Source organism: Ruditapes philippinarum, unplaced genomic scaffold, assembly GCF_026571515.1.
Source record: "Ruditapes philippinarum isolate M1 unplaced genomic scaffold, ASM2657151v2 ctg7524_1_1_1_1, whole genome shotgun sequence".
NCBI classification, from domain to species: domain Eukaryota; kingdom Metazoa; phylum Mollusca; class Bivalvia; order Venerida; family Veneridae; genus Ruditapes; species Ruditapes philippinarum.
The window spans coordinates 1-14,575 of record NW_026857553.1 but is presented as its reverse complement, the minus strand read 5'-3'; the positions used below and the strand labels follow the sequence as shown (position 1 = coordinate 14,575).

The following is a 14,575-nucleotide window of genomic DNA, read 5'->3' as shown; positions in this document are numbered from 1 at the left end:
CAAGTAAAAGCATTTTTATTTAGGAAATAGATATCAATTCTGAGTGCATTGTTGTAGAATAATGCACGGTTTGAGTTCAAATGCGTAGTAATATAATCACGAAGGCCGATTTGCTATGATGTCAGCTGACATTTTTAGGTATTTAGGTCCGTCCAGACCTGTAGACTTGCTTTCGTCAAGATTTAGTAACTCTTTTTTGAACAAACTCTTTCGTTAGAAGTGGTATTTCAAATTTAGAAGAAAAGTTTGAATTTTCTTGGCTGTCATTCTAAATTTCTGGGAGTGTGAGTTGCATACACTGAAATATGTTAATAAAATAGTCATTAAAAGTATTAGCTGTTTGGACTGGATCTGAAATAGGGTTGCCCTGATCGTCATTGATGAAATTAGTTGGATGTATTACAGATGTACCTGATAAATCTTTAAGATTTTTCCACAGGGTTTTAGGATCATTTTTCCTATTGTTATTTATTTTTTCTGTAAAAAAAGTTTTTTTTGATGTTTTGATAAGTGTCTTTACTTTATTTCTCCAGATCTTGTACTGTTCAAAGTTACCTTTACTTTTAAAATAATCTCTTTGATTTATTGCATATTTTATATCTGTAGTTAACCAGTCCGGCATTTCAAATACTACAAACTAACAGAAAGTTTTTTTTTCTATTATTTCTTTTCACTGGCATTTGAAAACTGTGTTTATAGTTAAAGTAAGCCAATAACACTTGGAAAAAGTTATTTATTTCACATTGTATTTTCTTTGTATCGTTACTTAACACAGCAAATAAACAATATTATCATAACAAACAAATTGGTAACAACACCTCTAATTTTGTATTGTTTATCACAATCACAAGGTGTTAAAAACATGTGACACCAACTGTCATTAATTTAGAACGAATCCCGGACAATCCCCCTCCCGGACGATTCCCCTTACATATTATTTTCACAACCCGGACATTTCCCCTCCCGTTATTTTAATAGGGCGGACTTTTCCCCTCCCGTTAATTTTACAGGGCGGACAATTCCCCTCCCGTTATTTTAGCAGAGCGGACAATTCCCCTCCCGTTTTTTCACAGAGCGGAACGTGACATTATACATCCCTTAATCATAGCCGCCTATGCGATTAAAAAATCTATAAACATTCTAATTAAAGATGACAGTCTTTACTCTTAACAACAAACTGTTAAAGATCGGAACTTTTAACAATCATTATTTCACAAAGGTGACATTATACCGCCTTTAATCATTGCCGCCGCTGCTTAAGATAAACAAACTGTCAATAAAAAATCTTTAATCATTGCCGCCCTTAATTAAATGTGTCCTTAATTGCAAAACCAATTATTGAAAATTATTAATTATCGTTAAAGCAGTTCACAATAATTGTTTTGTAATTAGTGCACAAAAAGTATTTACTATTTTATAATTAGTCTATTTATTATTAAAGATGACAGTTTTTACTCTTAAAAACAAACTGTTAAACTGAAAACATTTATAATATTGTCAAATCTTTCTTCAAATCACTTCCAAAATGGAAATTATTACAACAAGAAACGGTACCAAAAAACTTTGTCATGATGGATACGTTTATACCAAGAAGAGAACAACAAAATCTACTATACGATGGGAGTGTTCCCAGAGGTACGCCCAAAAATGCAAGGGTGCTGCGGTGACAGACTTGAACGTAAGTTTTCATGAATAAATAATTAAGTAATAATTAAGTAAAACAGAAAATAATTAGAACTAATTTTAAATATTCCTACATTTACGAGCCATTGTACAAATTAATACGTATTTTAAAAACAAATAGTATCTTTTAGAAGTATTAAATAAAACCACAACATAATTTGTTAATACTTGTCGTGTATATTTTTGTATTATATAAATAATTTAAAGTTGTTATAAATTTATTCCTTTTGTAGATGACGAGTGTTCATTCAGTAACTTCTCACACACATGACGCAGATAAATTCGCAGTAGAAGCCATAAAAATTAGAACAGAAATAATGAATGCAGCTGATGCTAATAGAGGAAAACCTGGTCAGATTCTTGCTGATAAACTGCTCCACTATCCAGTGCAGGTAATTATAACACTGTTTTTTTACGGAAAGAATAAAGTTAGCACAATATTTATTTAAAATAAATATTAAATAGAAAATAAACTATAAAGAGAATAAGTATTATAAAGAAAAAGAAATAAAATGACAATAAAAAATAAAATTCTTTTCTCCCTATATCTCTATATGTCTGGTGTACGTGAATAGCACATATTGTTGCATTATAATAACATAATTGCACCTTAGTAAAAAAGAAATACATGTGAGGAGTAAAGGTCGATGTTATATTGAATGTAAGTTTAATCCTTAATGTATGTTAGCTTTATTATACCCCCACAAACGAAGTTTAGGGGGGGTATATAGGAGTCAGCTTGTCGGTCGGTCGGTTGGTCGGTCGGTCGGTCGGTCGGTCCGTCGGTCGGTCCACATCATGGTTTCCGGACGATAACTAGAGTTTGGAATGAGGTGTTGTAATCAAACTTGGTATATAGCAACCTTATGTGGAAACTCAGGTTGGTATTGCATTTGGACCCCCTGGGGTCAAGGTCAAGGTCACCGTTACTAAAAATAGAAAAATGGTTTCCGGACAATAACTAGAGTTAGGAATGAGATATTGTTATCAAACTTTGCGTATAGCAAGCTTATATGAAGACCTGGGTTGGTATTGCATTTAGGCCCCCTGGGGTCAAGGTCAAGGTCATGGTTACTAAAAATAGAAAAATGGTTTGCGGACAATAACTTGAGTTAGGAATGAGATATTGTAATCAAACTTGGTGTATAGCAAGCTTATATGAAGACCTGGGTTGATATTGTATTTGGACCCCCCTGGGGTCAAGGTCAAGGTCACCAGTACTAAAAATAGAAAAAAGGTTTCCGGACAATAACTAGAGTTAGGAATGAGATATTGTTATCAAACTTGGTGTATAGCAAGCTTATATGAAGACCTGGGTTGGTATTGTATTTTGACCCGCTCGGGTCAAGGTTAATGTCACTGTTCCTGAAAGTAAAAAAATGGTTTCCAGACAATAACTTGAGTTAGGAATGAGATACCATGATCACACTTGGCATAAAGCAAGCTTATATGAAGACCCTAGTTGGTATTGCATTTTGACCCCTAGGGTCAAGGTCACCATAATACTAAAAGTAGAAAAATGGTTTCCGGACAACATCTAGAGTTAGGACTTAGGAATGAGATATTGTAATCAAACTTGGTATATAGAAAGCTTATATGAAGACCTGGGTTGGTATTGCATTTAGGCCCCCTGGGGTCAAGGTCATGGTTACTAAAAATATAAAATGGTTTCCGGACAATAACTTGAGTTAGGAATGAGATATTGTAATCAAACTTGGTGTATAGCAAGCTTATATGAAGACCTGGGTTGGTATTGTATTTTGACCCCCTGGGGTCAAGGTCACCGTTACTAAAAATAGAAAAATGGTTTCCGGACAATAACTATAGCTAGGAATGAGATATTGTTATCAAACTTGGTGTATAGCAAGCTTATATGAAGACCTGGGTTGGTATTGCATTTGGACCCCCTGGGGTCAAGGTCAAGGTCACGGTTACTAAAAATAGAAAAATGTTTTCGGACAATAACTTGAGTTAGGAATGAGATATTGTAATCAAACTTGGTGTACAGCAAGCTTATATGAAGACCTGGGTTGGTATTGTTTTTGGACCCCCTGGGGTCAAGGTCAAGGTCACCGTTACTAAAAATAGAAAAATGGTTTCGGACAATAACTAGAGTTAGGAATGAGATATTGTTATCAAACTTGGTGTATAGCAAGCTTATATGAAGACCTGGGTTGGTATTGCATTTGGACCCCCTGGGGTCAAGGTCAAGGTCACCATTCCTAAAAATAGAAAAATGGTTTCCGGACAATAACTTGAGTTAGGAATGAGATATTGTAATCAAACTTTGTGAAAAGCAAGCTTATTTGGAGACCCCAGTTGGGATTACAATTAATTGAAATATTTCTTTGTACACAGTTGATAGTTTGTGTTGAAATTTTTCTTCAGACTACTTATTTTTCAAAAAGTTGCTGGTGGGGGTATTAATCACCTTCAGTGATAGGTCTAGTTTATTTCTTTTTTTAGGTGCGCGCAGCAACAGGACAACATGAATCTCTGAAAAGATCGATTAGACGTGTAAAAAGAGGACAAGCACCAAAAGAACCAACATCAATTAACGACATTCCACATCCACTACCGAATGATTACACCACTACAAATGCAGGAAATGATGAACCATTCCTGATACACGACAATGCGTCCGACACAAGCCGCCTCCTTATATTTTCAAGTGAAACCGGATTAGAACTTTTAGGAAACGCTCATACTTGGTACATGGATGGAACTCATTCCACAGCACCACAGCAGTTTGGACAATTATTCTGTATAAGAGTTCCATTAAGTGATTCACATGTTTCGGTGGTGTACGCTCTATTACCTGGTAAACAACAGTCACACTATGAAGAATGTTTTACAGCAATTTTAGACGTGTGCTTACAGAAAGACATCCGGCCCAACCCAGCAACAATCGTCGCAGACTATGAGATCGCCATACACAACGCGGTGAGATCAGTCATTGGCTCAAGTATCCATATACAGGTATGTATGCTTACAAAACATATCAAATGCATCCCAGATAATACAAGTATGCACTATACAAAACAGCAAAAATAAATATGTCTGTATGTTTAAGTATAAACACCTTATTTCAAATAGTCACAATGCTATCACTAGTTATATAATTTATTAAATACGTAGTAACGTTTAATCTTTATTTTTGTGTTAAAAAGTGTCCGATTATTGTTAGATTTGACTAACTTCTTTATTTTATTTCAGGGTTGTTTTTATCATCTAACACAAGCTACATGGCGTCATATTCAAAGCGAAGGGTTACAGTCGTTATACAGAGAAGACAAGGATATCAGACACTTCTGTGGTCAATTAGACGGCCTTGCCTTCCTTCCAGCGAGCAAGGTGACTGAAGGAATGTCGCTTCTTCGAGATTCAGCCCCAGATGTCTTGTCAGGTTTAGTAGACTATTTCGACTCAACGTACGTTTCTGGGTCATACAGATCAGTGCTATGTAATGGACGAATTCGACTACGAAAGACATCACCAAGATTCGATCCCCAAGTATGGAATGTTCATGAAACAACACTTAATGACGGTGACCGCACCAACAACGTTTGTGAGAGTTGGAACAATGGTTTTAGACATCTTGTAGGACACAGTAATCCATCATTGTGGACAGTTATAAATTGCCTCCAGAAAGACAATTCATTAGTAGAGACAGAGGTGTATAGAGACAGTGTAGGAGAAAAATGTGACGAAACGTAGGAGAAAAGAAACAGTCTCTCATCAGAGAAAACTCAAGAAACTGTGCGAGGAAATTCAGTCAGGAACGAAATCAACCCAGAATTCCTTCATGCATAGGGAAATGTGTAAGACTTGTGAAATGAAGTAGAACTCCTACAAATGTGTTATAAAATCAAAATGATCATTGATATTTTGTGTTAGGACTTGACTTCATGTACTGATTCAAATATGGTGAATGTGATTTTCTAATCATAATGACGATGATGACAGTTCAATTTCCTATTACATGTTGCATAATATATTCTTTGCAAGAATCTATAGCTTAATCGTTTTGTTCTCATCAATTTGTTCTTTTATTGTTTTGCCCGCTGCAAAAATGTATTGACGAAATAAAATGATTATTTTAAAAATTTGCGTTTTTTTTTGTTTATATTCATGTATGAAAATTGGGGATATACCATTCGCTCGTCCGCACGAGATAAGCAAAATGTATTTAAAGCCCGATTAAAACTTGTAGGAGGGGAATTGTCCGGGTTGTTTTAAAAGAACGGGAGGGAATTGTCCGGGTTGATAAAAAAACGGGAGGGGAAATTGTCCGCCGTAAAAAAATAACGGGAGGGGAAATGTCCGGGTTGTAAAAAAACATTCAAATTTACTGGAGGGGAATCGTCCGGGAGGGGGATTGTCCGGATTCCATTTAGAACATGTTAACCCACAACTTTTGTTGTCTTATTGTGTTTTACCGAGATGTGATTTACATTATATTTCTGCAGAAGTGACCAGCAATCAGGTTCGAGTGTTCCAGCAATCTGTGTTCTAGTGATCCGAGGTACAACAATATACATTACAAAGGAAGTTGGCAAAGACTGGGCAATGAGGTCGAGCCAAGGGGAGGTATTTCTAGCAATCCAAGGACAAGCTGAACAAAGTTCAACTATAAATTATGGTAATTTTAAAGGTAATTTTGCAAAAATGTTATACTATGTTGTAAATCTTCATGATTAGTGTTTAAGTTAATAATATATTAAATTTTCAAGTAAATGGATACAGTTTTCATTTTTTTAAAAAAGATTAACGAGTTTTTCAATTACCTGAAATAAAATTTTATTCAGTATATAAAGTTGATCATTACTTAAACTAAAGTTTTTTTACAGGTTCATTTCTGTCAGGTACCTATTGCGCTATCATTTAAAAGGAACCCACTAGGTTTATAAAGCTTTAAAACATAAAATTTTATTTTTCCTTCACATAAGATTAAACATGACCCACTTAAAACAGAAATATTAATAAAATTTAAAACCAAAAATAAAACAAAAATACATTAAAAATCATGTTTGTAAATTCTCATTTTTTGGGTTTTGGGAATAAAAAGCTTTTTAATTTATTGTTTTTGGGGCCAAAAATTTCGGTAAAGGTTATTTTACATTTTCCCTTTTAAAACTAAAAAACATTTCCGGGGGCATAAATTTTAAGTTTTTTGGGCCCACAGTTTAAAATTTCATAGGAGGGTTTGGGTTCCATACGGGTAGAAGACCCTTTTGGGTTTTTGGGGCCCAAAAAAGTAAAAGGGTAAAGGGTTACAGTTCCCTTTTAAAAACTGAAAAACATTTTTCCAGAGCAAACTTAATTCCATTTGGGCCCAAAAATTTTGGGGTAATTTAAAATAGGAAGATTTTTAAATTTGAAGGGGGGGTAATACTTTATCGAATTCCAAAAATGTCTTACAAATGCTTCATGTTTATCTAAAAAAAGAAAATCACTTCCGGGCATATAATGCTCCGCCTAACGGTGACTCCTTGTTTTCTTTGTGTTTATTCTCTTTTTTTTAACAATTTATTTGTTCGCATCCATAATTAATTTCTCAATATTCTCTCACATGTTTTGTAATCCTTTTTGTTGTTTTGTTATTTTGACTCCTTTTTAAAATGTAATAATTGTGATATATTTAACTCTTACAGAGGAAAGAAATTAATGGAAAGATAGATCTAGAATGCCAAAAGCCTGGTTAAGACTTTAATCATTGGCTCTCAAAGTAAATAAACTCCAAAAAAAAAAAAAAAAAAAATACTCATTTGATATTACAATTATAAATAATACAATTTTTACAACACATTTGTATAAGTTTCAGGAAAATTCTGCCTGTGGCAAATGTGTTTAAAAGCAAAATTATTTGGCATAATATATATTTGAAATGTAATATTTCATTTTTAGCTTGTCATTAAACTTAATTTAAAGCCTTTAAAATTGGGTGCCCCCCAGGCCCCCGGCATTTTTGGGGGCAGGGCTGTAAACCATTTTTGGGTTTTAGTTTTTTATTGCATTTGGTACTAAAAACATTTAAAGGGGTTTTGTTTTTTGTAAAAAAAACCATCTTATAATTATATATATTAAAATAGAATTAAAAATTGGGAAATTTTAAAGAAACAGGTCCATTGAAAAATTTTTAGCAGTTTGTATTTTTGGGCTTTCACGGCCCTATTTTTTCCTACTTTTCCTATTTTTCCCCTTACTTTTTTTTTTGACCCCTATTTCCCCTTTTTTTTTTCTAAATAGCCCTTTTCCCCTATTTTTATTTTGAAATAAAATAAAAAAAAGAGATTTTTAAAGTGAATTTCATTGGGTTTTTTCATTCCCTTTAAATGAATTTCAGGTGTGTGTGTGTCTCTTGTGATGTCCGTCTTGAAAGACTCCTGGTCAGAGCTGCATTACTGGTACTGGTACTTCAGTATATACTGGAGCAATTTTGCAAGTACTGGTAACTGATACTGAAATTACTCTTACATAATTTTTGCTACTACTGGTACTGGTACTGCATTACTGTCTTAAAAGTGGTACTGCTACTGCATTACCCAGTACTTTTGGTTTTGATAAAAATGTCATTATTTTTACTCATAAAGTACAGCTGTAAATTCCATGTATTATTTTATTTTTGTTAAAATTAAGTTATCAAATCTATAAATAATTTGCTGCAATAATTCCTTCAAATGTTAACTTAGTATTTTTATCAACTAAAAAAGCACCAAAGACTTTAAGTAAAATTAAAATTGAGATAAACAATGTCAATAACTCTTTTTCTAATAAAATATCCTTATAGCAATCTTATTACTTTGTATTTACTAGTAAAAAAAAAGAGCAAAATAAACACTAATTAATTACTTCTATTCTAAATAATCTTATTTCAAGTGATATTGTTAGCACCATAAAAAGTTGTTATTTACTTTGGTATAAATTGAACAGAGGTGTGAAAATGTGAAAGGCAACAAAAAGACTGGTGGGTATTAAATGTAAGATTATTGCATTGCATTACAGTTGACTGGTTACTAAACAATAACATATGACATGAATATATGTTGTAATTATTGTTTGTAAAAAGTATGTTCGTTCATTTAAGTTGTAAAAATGTAATGTCAACTTTAAAGTAAATGATTTTATTTCCTTGTTGAATAATGTTTGCAATTATTTAGAATGACACTGTGTATTTATTCAAACTTTGATGAATACATAAAAGTATTACTAGTCTACTGGTACTTAATTACTTCCCCCAAAAAAGTACTGGTACTGCAGTACCAAGCTAAAATCAAGTACTGGTACTGCAAATCTTGGCAAGTACTGGTACTGGTACTTAAGTACTACACCCTTAGTACTGATGCAGCTCTGCTCATGGTGCCTTGGCAAAACATTAAGCAACATTTTGGCTATGAGTTGCTTGTCTTTCAAGCATGGACTGAACTGAAGTTAAACACAGCCTGATGTGGTCTTGGTGACGGTATGTTTTGCTAATTCTTAAATAAAACAGTAAGAAATTCCTACTTTATCCCTACTTTTTAACATCAGAAATCCCTACATTGCCCTACTTTTTGGTAAAAAAATGCCCTACTTTTTCCCTAGTTTTTTTGGTAGAGGCAGTAGAAAGCCTGTACTTTTGTAATTTTTTAGTAATATAAGTAATGTTTGTGGTATTTCAGGAAATTGAGAAAGAAATGAAAGAGTAACAACAAGCATGTGATGATATCAAGAAAGAAATTGTTCAGAGACAGCTAGAGGTTAAAACATTGAAAGAAGATTTAGATACATCTAATAGACAAGCATGGATAGTAAAGAATATGAAAAACTCACTGAAAAATAGGAAAATCTTCAGGTTAGCCTTACCATTCTTGTACAATACACTAACGGTGTAAATTGTAGATAAATATCTTTTAATCTGTAACAGAAGTATTTGATTTTCTTAAGTAAGGAGGCTTTTTTTTTTATACATACATTTCGAAGAGGAAACGATAAAGATTAGGCCAAAAGTTGGTTATAAAATTCTATGAAATTTAAAACATTTTGAAAATATTAACAAACAAGTTAAAGTTGATATTTTCAAATTTTTATTGTAAGTATTACTTTTTTGTTTAAGAAAATAAAAACAAACTTTTTTTTGGAGTTATTTTGATACTTAGTGAGTGCATTCTGTAAAAAAATTTAGATTGTCATATATTCAGTATTTTGTCAAAATTTATTTAATTCTTCAGGGGAAAAAAACCCTTGTGATTCCTGAACAGACATTTCATTTTATCTATTATTCTTTGATTAACAGACTATATAATCTTATAATTCTTATACAAAAAAAAGAGGAAAAGAAATGGCTATAATAAAATGTAATTTTTAAAATCAGATTTATATATTGACAGGGTGATTTGGTACAAAATTCTGGAAACAAAGTGATCCCTCGGAAGCATTAATAACAACAAAATAACATAAGAATTGCAGATTCAGTTTGATTGAGTCTGTACATGAGGGATTATGAATAAGTGCAACATCCCTCACGCCCCCTAGCACCGGCTTGAGCGGTACTCAATTCTCAACACTTTTATAGTGTTGGCATCAATGATCCCATAGGACCAGAAAATATAACAACACTGAAGTGTGTACAAGTTAACAACTGTTCCAAACCAGAATGCAAAAGAAGCTGATAAACTGGGAAGAAAAAAGATGTAAGAAAATCTTAAACTTTTTACACTTCTGAATAACTATGTGTACAAATTCTTCTTTCATTACACAATAAAGTAAAATTTTAGTAAGGTCTTGACTAAGGATTTTTTTGCTTAAAGAACATTGTAACTTAATTCCCAACTGTTTCAATTACCATAGGTATATTGCCTAAATGTAAGTATAAATGTTGTAACTTGCTGATCATTTGTAAATGTTAAATTTCATTAGTCAAAGAACATAATTAGCCAATTGTAACTTAAGGTGAAAAAACTAAAATCCTTCTAATAACTTATAAGTTTTAGCTGACATAATAATGTATAAAACATTTTTTTTATTTCATTTACTTTATGTGATTTTTTTAAAATAAAATATTTGTTGAAATTTTTAGATCAATATAAAATATAACTTGACTTTTTTTTAACAAATTAAAAAGAAAGATTTTTGTACAGTTACTCTTTGTTTGTTTTCAGTGAGCTTTAGAATCAGTTAGTAGTTTTAGATAAAGAATTCCAAGATTTTGTAGCTCAGAAGAAAAACATAAAATGCATGACCTGGAGGAAGAGAAATTTGACATGGACAATGATATTGAGAAACAAAAATCACATTTGAACGAGAAGGATGGAGAAATGGAAGTGCTACAAAAACATTTTAAATGTGCAAAAGATCGAGAAGCTGTGTTAATGGGGGAAAGGTATGTTAGTTTGAACAGTAAAATGCAAAAGTAGCAAAAATATGAAATGTAAATGTGTGATCAACTTAAATAGCTGCTAATAAAAATAAAATCAAGGTTACTTTAGAGACAGTTAAATAGCATAGCAACAAAATGACAAAAGCCATGATTTTTGATAGAATTTTATCACAAAATAATTAATTTAAAACAACTTTCTTAGCTAGCGTAATTTGTTGAAAATTGACTAATGGCTAAAACTGTTTGCAGGGCAACATTTGACTTGCACTTAGGCCATATTCATCTAGAAAAATGCTCATGATGTTCATTCAAGAAAGATTAGAGAAAAAGACTGTAATATTAGAAACTTGAAAAAAGCTGAACATCATTACCCAAAGACGATGGCACACTTCATAAGAAAAGAGAAGAATTACAGAATGAAATGGAACAAACAAAACAGGCTTTGGCTTAACTCAGGTATGATGAAAGATATGTTAAAAATATCTAAACTGCTTTTGAAAAGATTTCCATTTAAACAAAAAAGAGAAAAATTATTTTCAGAAGATAACTACTTTTATGAAAGTGATAATTGTTTTAACACTAATTGACATACATGTATAGAAAGTCTGGCAGTAATGTGTTTGAACATTTGTAATTAAAAAAATGAAATCATGTTAGAACTTCATGTTTAAATTGTGGATTATCAATTTTTGAACTTTGTATCATTATTTTACTCTTTGCTGATGATATGGTGTTAGTAGGACATTTTATAGAAGATTTACAATCCGGTCTAAACTTATTATATGAATATTGTACATACTGGGGTTTACAAGTTAATACTTCAAAAACAGAAGTCGTTATATTTAGAAAAAGGGGCCCCTTGAGACAGAACAAAAAACTTTTTTATAATATTGAACAATTAGACATAGTTAATGATTTCAACTACAGTCAAACGTGTATTAAGCGACCAGGCAAGGGAAACACTTAATGAAACGGTCTCTTAAGACAGTCAGCATGATATAAAAGTCAAAATTTTTAAATGACATCTTTTTTATTCGATGGGATTGTTTTTCAACTTCATTTTGATATAAATGTTGAATAATAAGTACGCTCCGATAATCTAAACGGATGCAAATGTAAAAATAACGTTCTGATATTTATTGACAAAATCAGTTTTGATCCATTACGTACATGTTTGACATTTTTTCCAAAATTTTTTAACTTCTCCGTTGTTTTTCCTTGTCTCCGACACGAAAACCCTATTAGTGAAGATGTTTTCTGTTGTGCATTTTTTCATTTGAAATAAACAAACTACATCTATTTGTTACGATTAATTTAATGGCTGATCAAGTTCAAGGTCAATTCAATGCAGTCTAAATGTCAACATGCGAAGCGTGTACACCATCTCAGTATGGGCGGAGCGTTGCATTGTTTATCTGATATTATTGGATAATACACGTCACGCGTATACTTAACTTCATTTGCATACGCTAAAACGGTATGGGAAATAGAGTTTTTCACACGTTTATTGTTGTGTTTTGATTGCTGACACTTGTGACATAACGAAGTGGCGTTCTCTAAAAACACAATTACTTGACAGGTAAAAGTGGTCGTTTAATGAAAAGATTGATGTCAATTAGGTGACTAATTAGCGGTCGCTGGTCGCGTTGAGCAAAACTCGCTTAATACATTAAAGATATAGAGAGAAAATGATCGGGGGGAATTTAAAGTGGTCGTTTAAGACAAAAGTCGCTTAATACACGTGGTCGCATGGGCAAGTTAGACTGTATTTAGGAGTAGTTTTAAATTATACGGTATCATTTGTTTTGCATAATCAATATATTATTGGAAAAGCCTTAAAAGCATGAAAAGCTTTCTACAAAGTAATATCAATAAGGTAGAATTATCACCATATATTTCTTTACAATTATTTGATTCTTTTGTTGGCTCTATTCTGAATTACGCATGTCCTGTATGGAGATTTTCTAAGTCAAAAGATATTGAAAGTGTACATCTCAAATTTTGCAAATATATTTTAGACATTAAGATAACTTCCAGCAATAGTGCTGTATACAGAGAATTAGGAAGATACCCTTTATATATAAACAGATATGTTCAAATGATAAAATAGTGGTTTAAAATTTCAAATACAAATAATATTATTTTAAATACGATATATAATAACTCATTAAAACAATGTTTAAATGGTGTCAAAAATTGGACATACAATGTTAAAATATTATTAGAAAGTATGGTTTTGCAGATGTTTTTTTGAAACCAAATGAAATAAAATATACGAGGGTTGTCCCAAAAGTCCGTGACAAATTTTATAGCCGGTTCATTTTTAACGCCAATAGAAAATATTTCACACATATAACCGTTAAGTTTATTATTTAACATTACAACAAATCATTTACAAAACATTTACCCTAGTTACTAAGAAATTTTCAGTATTAACGACATTGGTTTGAGTTGCCGGCGCACGTCAAATAATTTACTTTTTGTTATGAAAAGGCTTACATTAATAACGTATATTTCAAATATCTGATGATGTGTCTGCACAATCTCACGTTGACTTCCTCTGCTGCTATGTTTAAATCATCTCTGAAAATTTTAGTTAAATAACTTAAAAAACGAAAAAGATACGAATAAATGAAAATATCTCATATAAAATAGGAAAGTTAAAATGGCGACGTTCGAAGAATTTGCGGCGCAGTGAACAGGCCACTTAGGTTTCATGACTATTTCGGGATGACATTTTACGATTTTCAACAAATATACCAAATATAACAGTTTAGCAACATATTCTGAGCATTTGTGTACAAAAGGCATGAACGGAACCAGAGTTTTGCGCTACAAAAAGCGAAAATAAGGAAAACACGGATAGGAAGACCGATATCAGTCGCCTATTTCCTACAGCTAAAAACAGGAGTAACGTGTCTGGAAGTTCGCATATAGCAAAAATTAATGTATGCCATCCAAACATTCAACAGACATTAACAACCACATGATTTAAGTCAGAAATTGACGATTTGTGGGTACCATTATTGCGTTGAAAGCCATTGAGAGTATTTGAGAAAGGCTCCTCATATAGATTTAACGCCGTCTTTGACGTTGGGCGTGCGCCGCGATTCAGTTAGTTGCCATGGTGTTTATGGCATATTTTTGTTGTTTGTTGATATTTATCTATGAAAATTTATGAAAATATTTAAATTATATGGGTTTATAACATATAAAAATATCAAATTCGTACCTGTTTTATTTAGCTTTTAAACAATCTTGTCACAGAATATTGGGACAACCCTCGTATAAATGCATTTTTGGTACATTTTAAACAAAGAGTTTTGGATTGCTTTAAACAAAAATGGCAAGCAGATTTAAACAATAATAGTGTTTTAAACACTCTTTATATTTATCTAAAAACAGATTTAAATTTTGAAAATTATTTAAATGCGATGCAAATCTAAATATCTAAAGAGTAGTATTACGTGTTTAAGAATTTCTTCGCATAATCTTAGAATTCAAACAGGTAGATATGGTAGGAATAGAATAGAA

General features: G+C 32.0%; 1 protein-coding gene across 1 annotated transcript; it reads left to right on the top strand.

The window, feature by feature from the left end:
- Window positions 1–897: 897 nt before the first annotated feature.
- Window positions 898–7,388, top strand: LOC132750139 (uncharacterized). Its single transcript, XM_060740079.1, has 6 exons — window positions 898–1,678; window positions 1,917–2,075; window positions 4,150–4,662; window positions 4,900–5,396; window positions 6,153–6,273; window positions 7,338–7,388. Exons 1-6 carry the CDS (start codon window positions 1,526–1,528, stop codon window positions 7,386–7,388), a joined length of 1,494 nt encoding a protein of 497 aa, XP_060596062.1. The 5' UTR covers window positions 898–1,525.
- Window positions 7,389–14,575: the final 7,187 nt, after the last annotated feature.

Coding starts and splice junctions, on each gene's coding strand:
- LOC132750139 (XM_060740079.1), top strand. CDS start 1,526: ATGGAAATTATTACAACAAGAAACGGTACCAAAAAACTTTGTCATGAT. Junction 2,076..4,149: donor TGCTCCACTATCCAGTGCAG/GTAATTATAACA, acceptor TTCTTTTTTTAG/GTGCGCGCAGCAACAGGACA. Junction 6,274..7,337: donor TGAGGTCGAGCCAAGGGGAG/GTATTTCTAGCA, acceptor TAACTCTTACAG/AGGAAAGAAATTAATGGAAA.